Consider the following 17,823-nt stretch of genomic DNA (forward strand, 5'->3'; position numbering starts at 1 on the left):
ACAGCCGTCTGTCTAGCCCCTAACCAAATCATACCCAGCATGAGTAAAAGAGCCCACAAATTTGTTCTGACGTATATCTTACCTCATCTATCTTTAGTAAGGCTCCGGGCGACCGATGACCATACACGAGTCTGCCCGTGCGAACAGAGAAAAATGTCAAACAAAATCCTGTGTGGCTACGATCGTGTTCAAGTGAGGCGAATCAAATGGCAGACTGTGCAATCTCACAGACTCGTCTCTTTCGTCAGAACCAGGGGTTGCTAAATGTCAGAGAAGAGGGCTTGAATGCAGGTTTTATTCCCAAAGAAGAAGCAGTAATATTCTGGCAAGTTGCTCTCCGTAAATACCCTTTAATAAGGCACTTGGCGACAAAAGGTTTCCAGTGGAGCTCCTGTATTGTACTAGGTAGCTCCAACATGTAGGTAAAGAACTGCATTCCCCAAAAAGCCTTTCCTCTGATAAAGCAGTGGTTCTCAACCTGTGGGTCGGGACCCCCGTGGGGGGTCCCCACATGATTTTGGGGGGGTCCTCAGATTACAGTAAAGTGACAATTTAAGGACCTTTTAAATGCCAAACTGTATAAAAAACTGGCCAAACATTGGCCAAATTGTCAAATTTTGAAATGGTGAAAAGTTTTTACCGCATGCGAAAAGATGCACAAATCGAACTGGGTTCGATTGAAAAACAATACGCATCGCCGCACGGTAAATTTCGGAGCCGGTGTGCATGAGGTCATTGAGAACCATGTGTTCATTTAAAAAATGATATTGTCCGTTTTTTTCCGTGCGAAAAATCGCACCCTGTCTGCAAAGGCCTTTACTCATCTCCGAGGAGAAAAGCCTGGTCACTACCTAAAGCAGAGAGTGTCTATAGGGGCGGAACTTCCGTCGTACCTATTTCCCCTGGAAACTATCTTTTTCGACCAATCACAACACTCGTTTCATTCATGGAGAATGTTAAAGGGACTACACCATGAATTGTAACTTTTTCCTCTTTTTTGTATGTTTTTGGTCTCCCCTACCTCTCTTCTATCCCAAAAATACCCCAGTTTGAGCACTCAGGCTTTTACAGCATATCTGGGGTTTTATGTAAATTGATTTGCCCCCAAAAGTGACGTCACTAGCGGTACAATCCCTCCCGTTTTAAAAATAAAAATAACAAAATATATATATATTTTCTTTTTTACTTTTTCCACACAGAACCAGGAGATAAAATGCATACAAACTGGCTCAATAGCGCCATGTGCCAAATCAGGACAATGTGGTATTGCAGGTAAAAGTGCTTTATAAGCCAGAGAGAAGTTAGTTGGAATGAGTATATCTGAGGCTTGATTTAGGCTCAAACCTTTTGAAAAACGTTTGAGGGACATAAACAATATGATATTAAATGTTATTTTTATTTTTTAAATTCATGATGTAGATCCTTTAACAGATTTGTAAAGCATCAACGTCATTTCCTTGGGCGGTACTTCCGCGAAATTCCAGTAATTCCGTTTAGGCACTCAATCGGCCAGGTCTTGCCCAGCGTGCCTTCCGCATAATTCCGGACGACCACCATGAATTTCTAGCGTAGAGAATATACCTCGCTGTCAAATGTATTCAGCGTGAAAACTACAGAGGGCCCTCTGTGATTGGCCAGTAGACCAGGAAGTAAGGAACCAATGTAGGAAGAGAGCCAAACGGAGCCAATCACTGTACATCACAGGTCAGGTGGAGATGTACTGTACAGTATGGTGTGGTATGTGGTCCAAAAAAACAATTGACCGGATAGCACGCAAGTGACTACCACTATCACTTGCGTGCTGGGGTAAAGAAAAACACCATTACAGTCAGGCAAAAGTGAGGGGGATGAAATCATGTGTCTGTGAAGGTGGGGGTGTTGCATACCCTGCATACCCCATGGCCGTGACGCCCCTGCCACCCCAGACTTCCCTTTCCCTGGCCACGTTAGACAGCTGGGGATCCCGAGGCGTTCCCATAGGACGGCGTGCCGCTAATCCGCACCACCTGGTACTCGGTCTACCCCCATAGTCTACCCCCCAGCTAGTGTGTCGCCAGGTCTGCTTATTATGAGTGACTATGGGCTTGTTTTTTTCTGTAAAGTTGCTTGTAAAATATTGGTTGCGGTTTTTGGGGGCTTGTTTCTAACGTGTAGTTGCTTGGGCTTTGCCGCCAAATGTTTTGATTATTGTCTAAACCAGTGGTTCTCAAACATTTTCATGTCATTGCGTATTTGTCCACGGACCCCTATCTGAAATTATCATTTGTGCCAGCAGAAAGGACCCCCGTACCAGATGTTAAAATGTTTTAAAAATATTCCACATTTTGCAACTTTTTTATGAGCTTGTAGATCGTCTATTTTCAAATAGCCGACATATACGGTATAGGTTTGAAGTGCTCATGAGGCCTAATAGGCTTCTTTTAGGCTTGTTTTCATAGACCTTGTTGCTTATTTCTCTCCCAAACTCTGGCAACACTGCTGGGCATGCCTAGAAAGCCTCCCTGGGGAGTACAGTGCATTGCCATGGTGCTGTATACATGTTTTGTACTTGTGAATGTGGAAAGGTGTACTCACATCCAAACTCTTTCTTTACTCTCCTTTATCTCAATGTGACCTGACAGATAGAAGTGCTGAACTGAGAACCTCTTGTCTGTATTGTGCTGATAACGGCAACTTGCCACTCTTTTATGGGGTTATGATGAAGTATGGCAGCTTGACGCTTATGGGGCAAGTGTGTGTGTGTGTGTGTGTGTGTGTGTGTGTGTGTGTGTGTGTGTGTGTGTGTGTGTGTGTGTGTGTGTGTGTGTGTGTGTGTGTGTGTGTGTGTGTGTGTGTGTGTGTGTGTGTGTGTGTGTGTGTGTGTGCGCACACCTATGTGCCCAGGGGGCACTGGCTTCTCATTTCCTTGTCTCTCTCTCTCCATCGTTCTCTTCTCTCTTTTCCTGTCTTGTTTATTTCAATCTGACAGACCAATCTCTCTCTTCTATCAGTTACTATCAGTCCCCCCCCCCCCCCCCCCCCCCTTCCCCCCTGTCCTTTGGGGAAATCAAGGACACAGAGTATAGCTCTCTCTTACTCTATCATCTCCACTCCGTGTTGTAAATATACCTGAACCCATACCTCGGCTAAACCAAGCCAAAAAAACTAACCAAAATTCAACGGCCGTTGACGTATGGAAAAGGGAGAAATAATAGTAGTAACATATGAAGTATTTAAACTGGGATTACTGTTAAAGTCCCCATTCTTAGATTTATTAGTCTCGGGCCAATGTAAGTAAGCCTATTTTATACATTTTATTACAGCCACGTTGCTTACCGAAATTAACAGATTTTGTTTAGTTGAAAATAATTAAATATTTATATAAATATTAGGGCTGGGCAATTAACAAAAAATATATCTAATATTTAGAACCAATAACCGACTTACCGTACTTAATCTTGCTCGTGTATTCTAATAGATGAATCGAGAAGCAGGTTATTTTTTGTTTATTTCCGATATAAATGAATCATTGTACAACTTTTAAAATGACCAATCTACAAGCATACACTGCGTCGCTCGTGATATTGATTTGAAGTCGTATCGCCCAGCCCTCCTAAATATGTATTCAAAGTATGCATCACATTGCCTACTGGCTGTCCGTGAGACACTTAGTATGCATTAGCAATGGTCCAATTCAGAAAGACAAACAGAGAGGAGAGAGCAATAGAAATGGAGAGAGCAAAAAATAATTGTGCTCAACAAGCCAAAATACGTCTTAGTCCACTGACACCAAAGTGTATGTGATGTGTATAGTATAGTAGGTGCACACATTGTGTGTGTGTGTGTGTGTGTGTGTGTGTGTGTGTGTGTGTGTGTGTGTGTGTGTGTGTGTGTGTGTGTGTGTGTGTGTGTGTGTGTGTGTGTGTGTGTGTGTGTGTGTGTGTGTTTCAAACTATCCCGGGCCAGAGATTCATGTCACCTTGAAAGCACGAGAAGCAGATCGCTCTATTAGCTTTGAGTCAACCTTAAAGAGACAATATAATATAAATAATGGGACACTCTAGACCAGTGGTTCTCAAACGTTTTCCTGTCAAAATACCCCAAAATTGATATGTATTTGGCCGTGGACCTCGTCTGAAAATGTTTTGTGCCAGAGACCACCAGAAGAGAAGATTTCAGTAAAAAAATATATATATATATTCAAGATCTTCCAAACATTTGTATTGATGTACAAGCCGCACTGCGAGCTTGTAGGTCTGCTATTTTTTAATAGCTTGCATCTAAATGGACAAAGTGGTTAACACATTTTGCTGGGGACCCCCTGGAACCTCCAAGGGGTCCCCGGACCCCAACTTTGAAAAACAATGTCCTAGATTCACTACGGCCACGTTCCACTTTGCTCACTGCATCCCTCCACGCTCGTGTGGAGTGCTCTCTGCACATCGACCATCACAGCTGTACCGGAACGCCACAGGCCTAAAAAACCCATCCTCCCTACACTTTGGTGAGCAGATCGATGCGGGGAGACCTAGAGCGGGGCAGACTTTTGGCCGTTGTGGCGTTCAGTTCAGCCATCCACGTAGAAACCAGATGTTGTAGCGTTTTTTCCCGAGTGCAGACAGGAGGCATACGCTTTCAGAATGATTGCCATTGAATGGACAAGTGCCAACAGATTATATCGTCTCTGTCGGGTGGAAACCTCATATGTTCAAAACTGTTGCTTTTCGGGATTCAAATTCAAAAATGGCAAAAGTGGCAGATCTGCAAGCTCGAAACGCGGCGCGGAGTGCCGCGTTTCGAGCTTGCAGATCTGCCACTTTTGATGCTTTTGTGGGACACTGTAGTATGATCAAGTGGGACATGTATTTATGCATATCTCTTGAATGTATTATTGGTATTTTTTTAATAATTTGTATACTTTTGTTTGATTCGACAAAATAGGGGAGGTTCTCTATAAGCCTCTAGGCTTCTTAACGTCTCCTGCACAATATGGTTATGTGTACAGTTTTCTTCTGTTTTTAACTCTTTATGTGCTAGTGAATAAAACTGAAAACTGACATTAATTTACGAAAAAACACAAAAAGTAAAAATACGGAGATAAGAGGTTTCTGCCCGACAACAGATTATATACTGATGCTGCACACACAACATGGAGATAAACTACGGTGTACAGGAACAGATGGTGAGGCTTGCGCTGGTTAGACATGTAATTAGCATGCCCTTTGAATTCTGTACTTTTTTTCCCCCCTCACGGCCTTATAACCTAATTCGTGTTTAATAAGGTAGCAGCATCGGTAGTTATCTGGCCTTCAAGTCAATACAAAGGGAAATCTTTATCGGCGGATACAGTACGTTCCGAGATCAACAGGTTTCATCCTTAACCCATTCTATCCGGGAATGCATCTGTGTAATTTTAGATTTCTTTGGCTATTCAAAAATAGCAGATCTACAAGCTCATAGCGCGGCACCGAGTGCCGCGCTATGAGCTTGTAGATCTGCTATTTTTGAAAAATCTTTGCGCCCGCTGCCAAATTCATTATCTAAAAATAATGTGTAAATCGTAATAGTATGTTGCTATATGTGCTGCTACAACTTTTTTCATGTCAAGGACCCCCAAAATTATATGTATTTGGCCGCGGACCCCCATCTCAAAATCATTTGTTCCAGGGACTCCCAGAAGCAAATATTGGACTTAAATATTTTCCCTATGAAAATATACATAAAGATTTGCACAACTTTTCACGATTAAAAATAAATAAATAGCTGATCTACAAGCTCATAGCGCGGCACTCGGTGCAGCGCTATGAGCTTGTAGATCTGCTATTTTTGAATAGCCAAAGAAATCTTAAAATGACACGGGTGCTTTCCCGGTCTTGATGGATTAATTATGATTATGAGTATTGTCAGCACGCATCGGCTGAACCCTTGCTGTGCACGTGCAGCAGAATATCCCCTCACGTTTAACACCAGCTGTTGTGTCCACATTAGCTTTGTGGTTGGAATCGCTGCACTTATACTTATGACTGATTATTACCTAATTGCTTGATTTAATCCATTAAGGCTGGGAACGCATGTGTGTCATCATTTAAAGATTTCTTTGGCTATTCAAAAATAGCTGAGAATAATTTGAGATGTGGGTCCGCGGCCAAATACATACCATTTTGGGGGTCCTTGACATGGAAAGGTTGGAGCACCACTGATATAGCAACATGCTATTTTTAGATATGTATTTAGCCGCAGACCCCCATCTCAAAATATTTTGTTCCAGGGACCTCCCAGAAACAAAGATTTGAGTTGCAAATGTTTGCTTTAAAAAAAGATATATTATTCAAAGATTTGCACAAATTTTCACGATTTTTCAAAAATAGCTGATCTACAAGCTCATAGCGCGGCACTCGGTGCCGCGCTATGAGCTTGTATATCTGCTATTTTTAAATAGCCAAAGAAATGTTAAAATGACACAGATGCGTTCCCGGGTTGAATGGGTTAACTGTAGATGTATGCACAGTATATAGAAAACTGGGCTATAGTTACAGTACAGTACTGTATATCCCGCTGTAAAAAAAAAACAGTACGTGGGCGTGTACTTCATCAAACCACTCAAACTGTGGGGGAGGAGCATGAGGGTAAATGGTGAATTTGTCAGAACGAGGTCCCATGAGTTTAGGAGTGGTTTTGAAGCACCACAGGGCCCTAAAAAGCTCTTTCACACAGAGACAGGTTGAATGAAAAGAGGAATGAAGTAGGCTACTCTAGTCCAGTGGTTTCAAAATGGGGTCCGGAGGACCCCCTGGGGTCCTTGGGGGTGTTCCAGGGGGTCCCCAGCTAAATGTGTTGATACAGCATCACAATCATTTGAACCACTGTATACATATTTTATACGTTGGCTTATACAAAATAGCAGATATACAAGTATCCGAAAAATTTGAATTAGATTTTTTTTTTACACAAATCCTCTCTTCTGGGGGAGTCCGTGGAACGAAATGTTTTCAGATGGGGGGGTCCATGGCCAAATATATATATATATATGATTCTGGGGGTCCTTGACATGAAAAAGGTTGCTCTAGCCATCAGACCAGGCACATCATGGTGAGCCTCCTGTCCCTCGCTCTCTCTCTCTCTCCCCACCCGGGGGGAATGATGAGGAGGAAAGGGGGGTGAGGAGGAGGAGGTACATGGTCCTGGTCTTTTGCACGGATCATAAACCTGCCCCATGCAGCAGAGGGACAGGGTTCTGAGCCAACTCCCAACGCTCGCCACGGCCCACAGAGAGCTGATCTATTTAAAACGAGTCACCATTGTCGCCGCCGTCTCGACCTCCCATCCCTCCCTACCCCCATCCCTTCTGTCCCTCCATCTCTCTCTCTTTCATTTTCACTCTCTCTCTCTCCCTCGTTCTCTCTCTCTCTCTCTCTATCTCTCTCTCTGGCTCAGGTGAGATTGAATTGAAGAAAGGTTCGGCGGCGGTGAAATTCTCGTTGGGGCTTTATAGATTTTCACCGTTAAGTAAGTGGTGGTGGGGGACATGATTGACGATGAGCCCCAAAACCTGAATGTGAGGGGATGACAGAGAGCGATTACTGAGAGAGGAAATGGAGAAAGACCTGTTCAAAAGGAGGGGGAAAAGTTGAGAAAGAAATATGCTTAGAGGAAGAAATTCCTCTTGTGAAATCTGAAGGCTACAAAATCTACAATTTACCACCAACAAAAGATCTAAAATGAACAGTGTAACTAAGTACATTTACTTTTTGAGGTATTTTTGAGTGGTGCCAACCACTCCTACATTTGACTTTGTCCGTGTGTCCGTATGTCCGTCCGTCCGTATGTCCGTCCGTATGTCCGTCCGTATGATTGGTCAAGCTTCACGTGACAATATGTTGTCACGTGTCACGTGACAACATATTGTTGCTGATTGCAACACAAGGATGCAACCAGTTACACTTTCAAAGGCACCACTCTCTTCACACTGGGTGTGATTTTTTACTTTTACTTTTACTTTTTACTTCCAATTTTCAGTGCTTTTACTTCTGCTCCACTACAATTACTTGAAAACTCTAGTTACTGGTTACTTTGTAGATATCAATTATTATATTATAAAACATACATCAACCACTTTAGCCCTATTTTATACACAGGCTATTTGAAAATAGCAGATCTACAAGCTCACAACGCGTCGCATCGCGACGCGTTGTGAGCTTGTAGATCTGCTATTTTCAAACATTTTAGTACTTTTACTCTTAGTAGTATCTCTTAAAGTATATGTTGATGCCACTACTTTTGTACTTTTACTCGAGTAACATTTTGAACACAGGCCTTTTACTTGTAACTGGAAATGAATAAATAAAGGAATGTGAAATGAAACGACAGGTATCTATCCTAGTATAGTCTCGGTGGTGATGTAGCCAGGATGAGGAGATGCCTCAGAGCAGGAGAGGAGATTACTTCATGCACATACAGCTCCCCAAGGAGACCTTGCGCTCGTATCAACCTTAAAGAGCCTAAGTGATAGGTTGCATACAAATAGGCTGTCTAAAGCAGACTACAGCCCCTGAGGTGAACAACGCCACGATGAGGTAATAGAGTTGTCTCAATATGGTGGCTATAGATACACGCGCGCGCGCGCACGCACGCACGCACGCACGCACGCACGCACGCACGCACGCACGCACGCACGCACGCACGCACGCACGCACGCACGCACGCACACACACACACACACACACACACACACACACACACACACACACACACACACACACACACACACACACACACACACACACACACACACTCTGTGAGCTTGTATAGGCGAAATGTAAATAGGGCTGAAGTGGTTAATGTATGTTTTGTAATAATAATCAAAATCGACAAAGTAGCTCGTAGTAGTAAGTTTTTCAAATAATTGTAGTGGAGTAAAAAGTACAATATTTGTCTCTGAGTGCAGTAGAAGCAGTAAAAGCATTGAAAATTGGAAATACTCCAGTAAGGTAAAAGTACCTCAAAATTGTACTCAAGTACAGTATTTGAGTAACTGTACTTAGTTACTGCACGCACGCACACACACACACACACACACACACACACACACACACACACACACACACACACACACACACACACACAGTGACTGACAGGTAAATTGCACAAAGACGTACACAGCTGGAGTTGGCGTCTCTTGAGTGTGTCGTCGGTGCCGTCAGTCTATTGACAGGAAGGGATAGCAGTGTTTTTAATTGATCCACTCTGGAGAAACACATAATATAACACACACACACACACACACACACACACACACTAGGGGTGTGCCGATATATCGTCCCGCGATATATCGCGATACGTTTTCGCGACGATATGTATCGTTTTGGAAAAAAAAAATATCGTTTTGAAAAAAAAAAAATATATTTTTTTTTTTTTATTTTTTTTTTACACCAATCAAAATAATCAGGCATGCAAACAGCCCCGAGGTGAAAAGGGTGACAACATGTTGTTTTTTTTCCGGGTCAGGTGTCACACTATTGCCCTATTTGGATTCAAAACGGCTGAAAAGCTACAAGTTTGCATGTCTGAATAATGCAAAAACAGAATTATTTGTTTGCATTTCCTTTTTTTCTCCCCCATTTATTTTCATAATAAAAAAAAGTGCATATCGTATCGTATCGAAATCGTATCGAAGTTGTGAGCCAAATATCGTATCGTATCGTTTCGTGAAATTAGTGTATCGGCACACCCCTAACACACACACACACACACACACACACACACACACACACACACACACACACACACACACACACACACACACACACACACACACACACACACGCACACACACACACACACACACACACTGACACATTTATCCCAACTAGCCAAGAATCGGGCTGATTGGTTAATATTGTGGTACGAAGACGTGACTCATCTTAAATGTTGGCAGTGCTGTGGAATAGCTCAACATCCTCCCTAAGCCTCCTGCCATCATGTCCACATGACAACATGCTCCCGTTACCAACCCGTTTCAACCCTGACATCCATATGACGCTCTTGTTCACATTAGCCACTTGAACCCTATAGCATTGCCATTCTGGGGAGGGAACATTCACCAAACACAGCCAACGTACAACGCAGTAAAAGTCCGGAATTCAAAGTTTAAAGTACAAAAGTATTGGTATCAAAATGTAGCCTGGCTCCAGCCCCTGAATCGCAAGCCTCTCATTCAGGGTCTGGTGACGCTGTCGAAGGCGGGGTTTTCTCGGTTGAAAATCTAACCGGCGGCCCGGCCCAATTGATATCGGGATAATCCAGTATGAACCAATCTTCATAGAGTCCCACTTTGACCACGCCCCCATCTCAGAAAACGGCTGCACTGAGAGGGCTTAAAGTACCAAAAGTAGAAAGTACTCATTATGCAGAATGTCCCATTTCACAAGTTTTCAGATGTATAAAAATATTTTGAAAATATCCGATCTACAAGCTCACAATGCGTCGCATCGCGACGCATTGTGAGCTTGCAGATCGGATATTTTCAAATGGCCAAAATGTATATAGGGTTGAAGTGATTAAAGTATGTTTTGTAATAATAATCAAAATCTATATAGTAACTACTAACTAGTAACAAAAGTTTTCAAATAATTGTAGTGGAGTAAAAGTACAATATTTTCCTCTGAGGTGTAGTGGAGTAGAAGTTAAAGTACAGAAAATTGGAAATACTCCAGTAAAGTAAAAACACCACAACATTGTACGTAAGTACAGTACTTGAGTACATGTGCTTAGTTACTTTACACCACTGCACAGCCAATGTTCAACGTGACATAATGCGAGCTTTTAGATCGGCTATTTTGGGCAAAGAGATTTTGGTGTAAAGGGAGGAAAGAGCGCACCAATTACAGAGGCAACTCAATTATTACAGAGGCAACTCAAATGGAGAGCTTAAAGAGTGGTTATACACTAGCCTGGTAAACCCTCCCTCCGGAAATCTCATTTCAATTCGATTTCAGAAAGGAGTCTGGTCTGAAACGCCTTTCTGCAATAATCGCTGTGGGCTGGAGTTGGGCGGGAGTAATACCGTTGACTGACAACCCCTTCAACCAATGATCGTTTTTCCCCTTCAGCCAATGAGCAGTTCAATTTGACGAGCTCCAGACTATGTGACGCAACGGGACTTTTGGGACGGCCATGCCGAAAATAGGTTGCCTTATTGGGATACATGCGTGTCACTCCCCGCCCCTGCCGGTTCTCTAAATTTATATTTTTAAATAGGCTCTGTCATGATTAATTGACCACATATATGAAGTTAAACAACTAAATTCTATCCAAACGATATCTTATAAGTAAATTCCGTGCCTCAAAAAAGAAGTTTGAAAGCGTTATAAAACTGAAAGTAAGAAGTGAAGGCACTCGCACAAACAACAATGGCTGCCGTTCGTCTTTTTTCGGCGGCTCTCAGGCTGCACTCGGGTTCATTCGGGCTCACTCGAACTCGCCACCTGATTGGCCAACTGTCGCTGTCAATCACAGAACAATGAGCGACGACGCTGATAGGCTCGTCGGCTCGGCGAGCAGAGCGATTATTGGAGAAAGGCGTTTCAGACCAGACTCCTTTCTGAAATCGAATTGAAATGAGATTTCTGGAGGGAGGGTTTACCAGGCTAGTTATACACCTGTTTCAACCATAATAACAACATGCCCGTGTTAGAAACCTCCTGGTTCAAGCCCAGACAGGAAGAGTTTACAAGGTATAATACACTTGTGTTCGTATTGAGTCATAGGCACAACAAAAGTCTGTGGGGTAGTGTGTAGATAAAACAGCCAGAGTCTGTGGTTTTTGATTAAGGGCATTAGTGGCATTATATTACGGAGCAAACCCTCGTCGCTATAGCTCATAAAACCAGAGGCGCGCCGTAGATCAAAAAGGCAGAGATGGGATCCCATTCACCCAACAACCACAATAAAAAATATATATCTAATAGTTATGCTGTTATGATTGCATGTTTATTATTGATGAGAGCATAAAAGGAGATATGGGGCTTCCCTTGTAGAATACACTGTTTGGAAGTAAAGAAGATCATAGTGTTCTAGTGTTCAATCGTTTGATGTCCCTGTCAAAGTACAGCAAAGCTGGAGTCATGCGCTGTCTCTTTTATTGAAGGACATTTTAACCAACTGCCTGTCTCACTTGAGTATCACCGATTTGGGTCTCTTTTTTAGCTGTAAGGCACACGGTAAAAGAGGGTTATAACACTGGGTTGATTTCAAATCTGAGGGTGAAAATATTTACCGCAAAACCTGGAACCTTATTTATAACCACAAAACCTGTAAGTCAGTCCAGTGTCTAAGCATTTGACTTTCGGTCCATGGATTTCAAACTGGAGGTGTTGGTGACAAATAATATATTATATGTATTTTATGGTGTGGCACCTATGGGTCAAGATATCTAGAAGAGGGTCTCTGTCTGTATGTGTGTCTGTGTGTCTGTGTGCTAATCTCACAAACCACTGAACCGATCAGTGCCACATTTCTCGTGCACACTGCCAGTAGGCCAAGGAAGTTAATCCACTGTCCAGTAAAATGATGTCCTCTCGTCCTTATCTACGTTGTAAAATGCTCAGTGTTCATTTAACTCTGGGTGCGCAAATGATACGGGAGGCAGAAGGTTACATATACCAGCTCCAGGGCCAAGCCTGTCATGGCTACTTATACTACAGTGGCTTTGCAATGGGGCCATTTGATCCAAATATAAAGCCTTATAGCACTAATACACACCAGCCCCCTCTAGTGACCATGGCAAAGCAGCACTGTAGAAAGATTGCAGCAAGATCTGGGTCACACATACTCCTTAATGTTTGATTTAACATGCTCGGAACACCAGGTGGGCGGGGTATAGCAGTGGTTTGCAGGCCACGACCCCCCAAAATAATCATATTTGAACCGGGGACCCCCCACCCTGACAAGCACTTGGAATTGTAGGAGTTGAGGCATTACATTTAGTTTGACTTGGTTCCACAGATAAATATTGTGAAAATAGCCGATCTACAAGCGCACAACCTCTTTCATATATTATTTGACAATTTGGCCAATGTTTGACCAGTTCTATAGTAGGCCTACAATTTGTTAATTGCTTTTGATGCAGTAATGGTCTTTTTTATTTTAATTTCTTTTCTTTTTCTATTTTTAGGTATTAGGTATTAAAAGTCCTAAAATTGTCACTTTACTTTCACCTGGGGACCCCTCCAAAATCATGCGGGTACCCCGCTGGGAGTCCCGAGCCACAGGTTGAGAACCATTGGGGTCTAACATGTATGGAAATATACAGAGCCTGTACCAGACAGCACACGCGATCACATGATAGAATTGTAAGTCCAATTTAGTATGCTTTTTAATCCAAAGCTTATTTTCCCTGACATGGTAATTTACTCTCTTCTGCTACTTCAAAGCTATATGGTTTTGAGAGGCATTAGATATTAGGATCTAAGGCTTCTGAAGACTTACTTTAATGTCAAGGCCTTGCCAAAGAGTATATTTTTTGCCCTTTTCCATGCAAATCTCCATGTACATTCTTCTTCTTTTATGCCTGCTTTTGTGGTTTAGATTTGTATGTGATTTGAAGCTATAGTTGTATCAATGAACGTTATTTTCTCTTCTGATTTTTGCTTCGCTGTTTCATCTCTTCATTGTTGCTGCACTTTGTGAAGCACTTTGTAACTCTGGAAATGCTTTACACATATCGTTGCTGTCGGGCAGAAACCTTGTATCTCCATATATCAACCATTTATGTTTTTTTGAGCTTGTATATCTGATATTTTTGAATAGCCAAAGAAATCTAAAGTGAACCAGATGCGTTCCCGGATTGAATGGGTTGAATGACAGAGGCATGTGAAGGGATTGCGTTCCAATCCATGTGTGGATGGATGGGGCCATTAGACACACACTGAATGGCTGTGCCGGCTACAGGTGGCCATGCAACAGGAGCCACTTCATCATACTAAAGTTGTCCACCATCATTTCATCATACGGCAGGGGTCTTTAATGTTTTTTTTTAAAGCCAAGGATCCCTTAGCTGAGAGAGAGAGATGAAGCAGGGACCTCCACTGTACATATTGGATTCATGTTAAATGCGTGTTTTCTTTTTTTCTATTGATTACTCACCTACACACACATATTTTTTAGTTTTTGTCACATTCCTAAGCCAATAATTTGATGACCAGTGGACCGGTAGGACACACAAAGGAGACTCTTTGTGTCTCCTACCGGAACCGCTGCCGATGATCAAATTATTGGCTTAGGAATGTGACAAAAACTAAAACATGTCCATGAATTCAAGTCTCCATGGGGTGAGTAATCAATTTTTTAAAAAGTAATTTGGGGGTGAACTATACCTTTACCGACTTAAACCCTCAATACTTTGTAAACTTGACCTTTGGCTCGGTACTTCGTCTCTCTTTTTTCCTCTACACCAAACCTCTAGAGTAAAAATAGCCAATCTACAAGCTCACAACGGGTCGCGAGCTACTTCATCTGACTGTATTTGTCCACCCTCAATTCATCATATTGTGTATTGTCCACCCTCAATTCATCACATTGCATAGCGTCCACCATCACTTCATGTAATAAACAGGGTAGATCTGAGTTCAGAAGGCCAATCTTTCTCCCACTAGTGTTTTGCACAGTCGGGGAGGAGGATACACCATATAGGATGGTGATTTTTACATCTCATATGCCCTCTCTGTCTCGCTCTGCTCTGCTCTGCCCTACTCCACTTGCCTTGCCTTGTTTACTCCAATTTTAGTGATCCTATTTTTACCCCGGCCCCAGAGGCTGTATATTCAAATACAGAGAGCAGCAACTGGATGTCTGCCTCACGACCCGACTGTCTCGTGCTGCTCGAGTCGACTCACGCTGTCCTCTGCAATGTGTTGCTTTGTGTGAGACGGACCCAGTTTTGTCTGAAGAGCGCAACATGCATTGTGATATTCCTATATGCGCAACAGCTACCCGGATTCATTTTAAGTTCTACAAAAAGACGTACAGTACTCTGCATTTAATGTTGTTATATCTTAACTCCTGTATGATAACTGCTGTAAAATTGCTGATTTTCAACCGGCTGAATCTGTTTACTGTGTTTTCAGCGAACCATGATGCAGTATGAATTATAGGCTTTAAATTAACATCAGTATGATTTGGGCGTTGCCACGATCATAGGCATAATCCTGATTGGCAGACATCTACATGGATTAAAGCAAAAATAAAATTGCCTGGAAAAATGTGTATGGCCAAGTCCTATTATGGGATTTGTGAAACAGTGTGAAAGGCCACACACGCACACGCACACGCACACACACACACACACACACACACACACACACACACACAGACTGACTGAGGCTTTAATAACCTTCGCTTCTATATGAAATACCCGAGACCATTAGGGTTTCGTGGAAAATGCTTCTGAACATATTTCTAGTTTGACCACTTCAAATGCTCTAATCTCAAATAAGATTACTGAAAATAGCCGATCCACAAGCTCTCAATGCGTCGCAGACGCATTGAGAGCTTGTAGATCGTCTATTTTCGCTCCGCAACATGCATGCTTCCATAGAAGACATGTTGACTTTTGAATTTTGAATTTTGGATTCAAATGACTGAAATCAGACGTGGCGACTGAGAACATGAATCAATGCATCTGTTCCACACACCATCATGGTCAGACAGATGTAGTCTACATTTCTAAACGTCTAAAGGCGACTGTCCTGCAACATAGCATTATGAATTTTCTGTCCCATTTAAAAGCAATAAAGCCACAGACTGCATGTCAATTTCCCTACAGAGCTTTGCTTCCTGTTAGTCCTTGCGTTTGTGCACAACAGGTGCAACTATATAGACACAAAACACAACGGTCAGGCCTGCAGAGTCGTGCCCTCCACAGTCTAGGACAGTTGTTATCAATCTTTTTCATGTCAAGGACCCCCAAAATGATATGGGATGCGGAGCCCCATCTCAAAACTATTTTGTGCCAGGGACCTCCAGAAGCAAAGATTTTAGTTAAAAATGTTCACTTTCAAATATATATATATATTCAAAAGATTTGCACAAATGTTGACGATCTTTCAAAGATAGCAGATACAAGCTCAGAGCACAGCACGAATGAATGAATAGCCAAAGTATAAAATATGGTTAAAGTGGTTCATTGTGACACTAACTAATTTTGATGGGGGCCCCCTGGTCCGATCCACAAGCGATCTACAAGCTCACAACGCATTGTGATGCGACGCCTTGTGAGCTTGTAGATCGGCTATTTTCAAAAACTCTTGCAATAGAATGTGGATTATTTGGATTTTTTTTAAATATTCTAACAACACAAATGCTCCCTTGGCACAAACATTTTCATGAACATATTGAGAACCACTGGCTAAATAAGTAATAATTAAAACATTTGGAAACACAAACAACAAACAAGGAACTTTACAGAAAAACAAGTCGCTTATAATAAGCCGAGATGGCAAATACTAAAACGCTCGACCCAAAACACAGTCACCCCGGGCAAATCCGGTGACCTCGGAACGGTCGCCACATGGTATTCCTAAACGTTACCTCAGCAAAACGGTGCCAAACCCTAACCTTTTTCCTAAACGTAACCTCAGTAAAACTATGCCTAACCCTAAACTTGTTTATAACCTTATATGGGGAAAAATGGGGGCGAGCGTGTTTTGGGGACTCTGATAACGGGTCTCTCTCCTTACCGTCGGGGTTGGAGCAGATGAAGACGCGCACGCTGCGTCCTGTGGGGACGTGGTGGGGCGGCAGCGCCAGCACGTTGCCGCTGAGGGCCGCCCTGCGCAGCGCCGACTCCCGGGGGCACTGCTGCCTGCTTCCCGCTCCTGACGGCCACATGGCGGCGGGGCCGGGGGGCGCCTTCCAGCGTGGCTGCGTGGGTCATGATGATGGAACACACACACACACACACACACACACACACACACACACACACACACACACACACACACACACACACATACACGCAAGAAATGCACGCACGCACACACACACACACACACACACACACACACACACACACACACACACACACACACACACACACACACACACACACACACACACACACACACACACACACACACACACACAGAAATAAAAAATGAGACACGTTAGTCGCGTGATCAGTGGCGCACACAGAGCATGAGCGTCCATGGGCCATGCATTGTCGCGCGCACTTCTCTGTTTAGCCTCATCTGTCTCTCTCACTACACACACACACACACACACACACACACACACACACACACACACACACACACACACACACACACACAGTGAAGTTAGGATGGATACCAAGTGTTAAGACAGGGAAATACCCAAACACAATAATGAGATGCGTGTTATTGCATAGATCCATGTCGTTGTAGGAGTGTAGCCTTGGCTCATCATAATTATGTATTTTATCGATTTTGACATTTTTATATCTGCGATAGTCTTGGCTAGCACCCCCCAGTGCGTCTTGCACTTCCGCCAGTAAATCCCGTATTTCTCCGAACATGTACACATGCAAAATATAAGGTGCTTACCCGGTCGCCCCAAATGTTAAGCATTCGGAATCTTTGCACACTGTATTATTAGTCCGTATTTTTCAATAGATATGTGTTTTAAATCCCGTCTGTGCCTCAACGTCGGTTTTCCCTCCTCGTTTACTTCCTGTTTACATTGAGTGTAATTCCGGCTTTGGCCGGATGCGCCCCGTCACTACCACCCATTAAGGAATGCAGGAAACTTCCGACAGAATCCGACACAGACCGGATTAAAATACTTCTTTACCGAAAAATACGGACTAATACA

The 17,823-nt window shown here is 42.9% G+C and overlaps 1 protein-coding gene across 1 annotated transcript in view; it reads right to left on the reverse strand.

Moving 5' to 3' along the window:
• nwd2 (NACHT and WD repeat domain containing 2) overlaps positions 1-16,878 on the reverse strand; it is a gene marked incomplete at its 3' end in the record, with an annotated part of 71,542 nt that extends 54,664 nt beyond the window's left edge. Inside the window, exon 1 of the mRNA XM_084043341.1 lies at positions 16,713-16,878. Coding sequence (XP_083899467.1) covers positions 16,713-16,863 — 151 coding nt within the window. The 5' untranslated portion in view covers positions 16,864-16,878. The remainder of the gene's footprint in view (positions 1-16,712) is intronic.
• Between the last annotated feature and the right edge of the window lie 945 nt (positions 16,879-17,823).

This window comes from Gymnoscopelus microlampas (assembly GCF_963454915.1).
Source record: "Gymnoscopelus microlampas genome assembly, chromosome: 19".
NCBI lineage: Eukaryota > Metazoa > Chordata > Actinopteri > Myctophiformes > Myctophidae > Gymnoscopelus > Gymnoscopelus microlampas.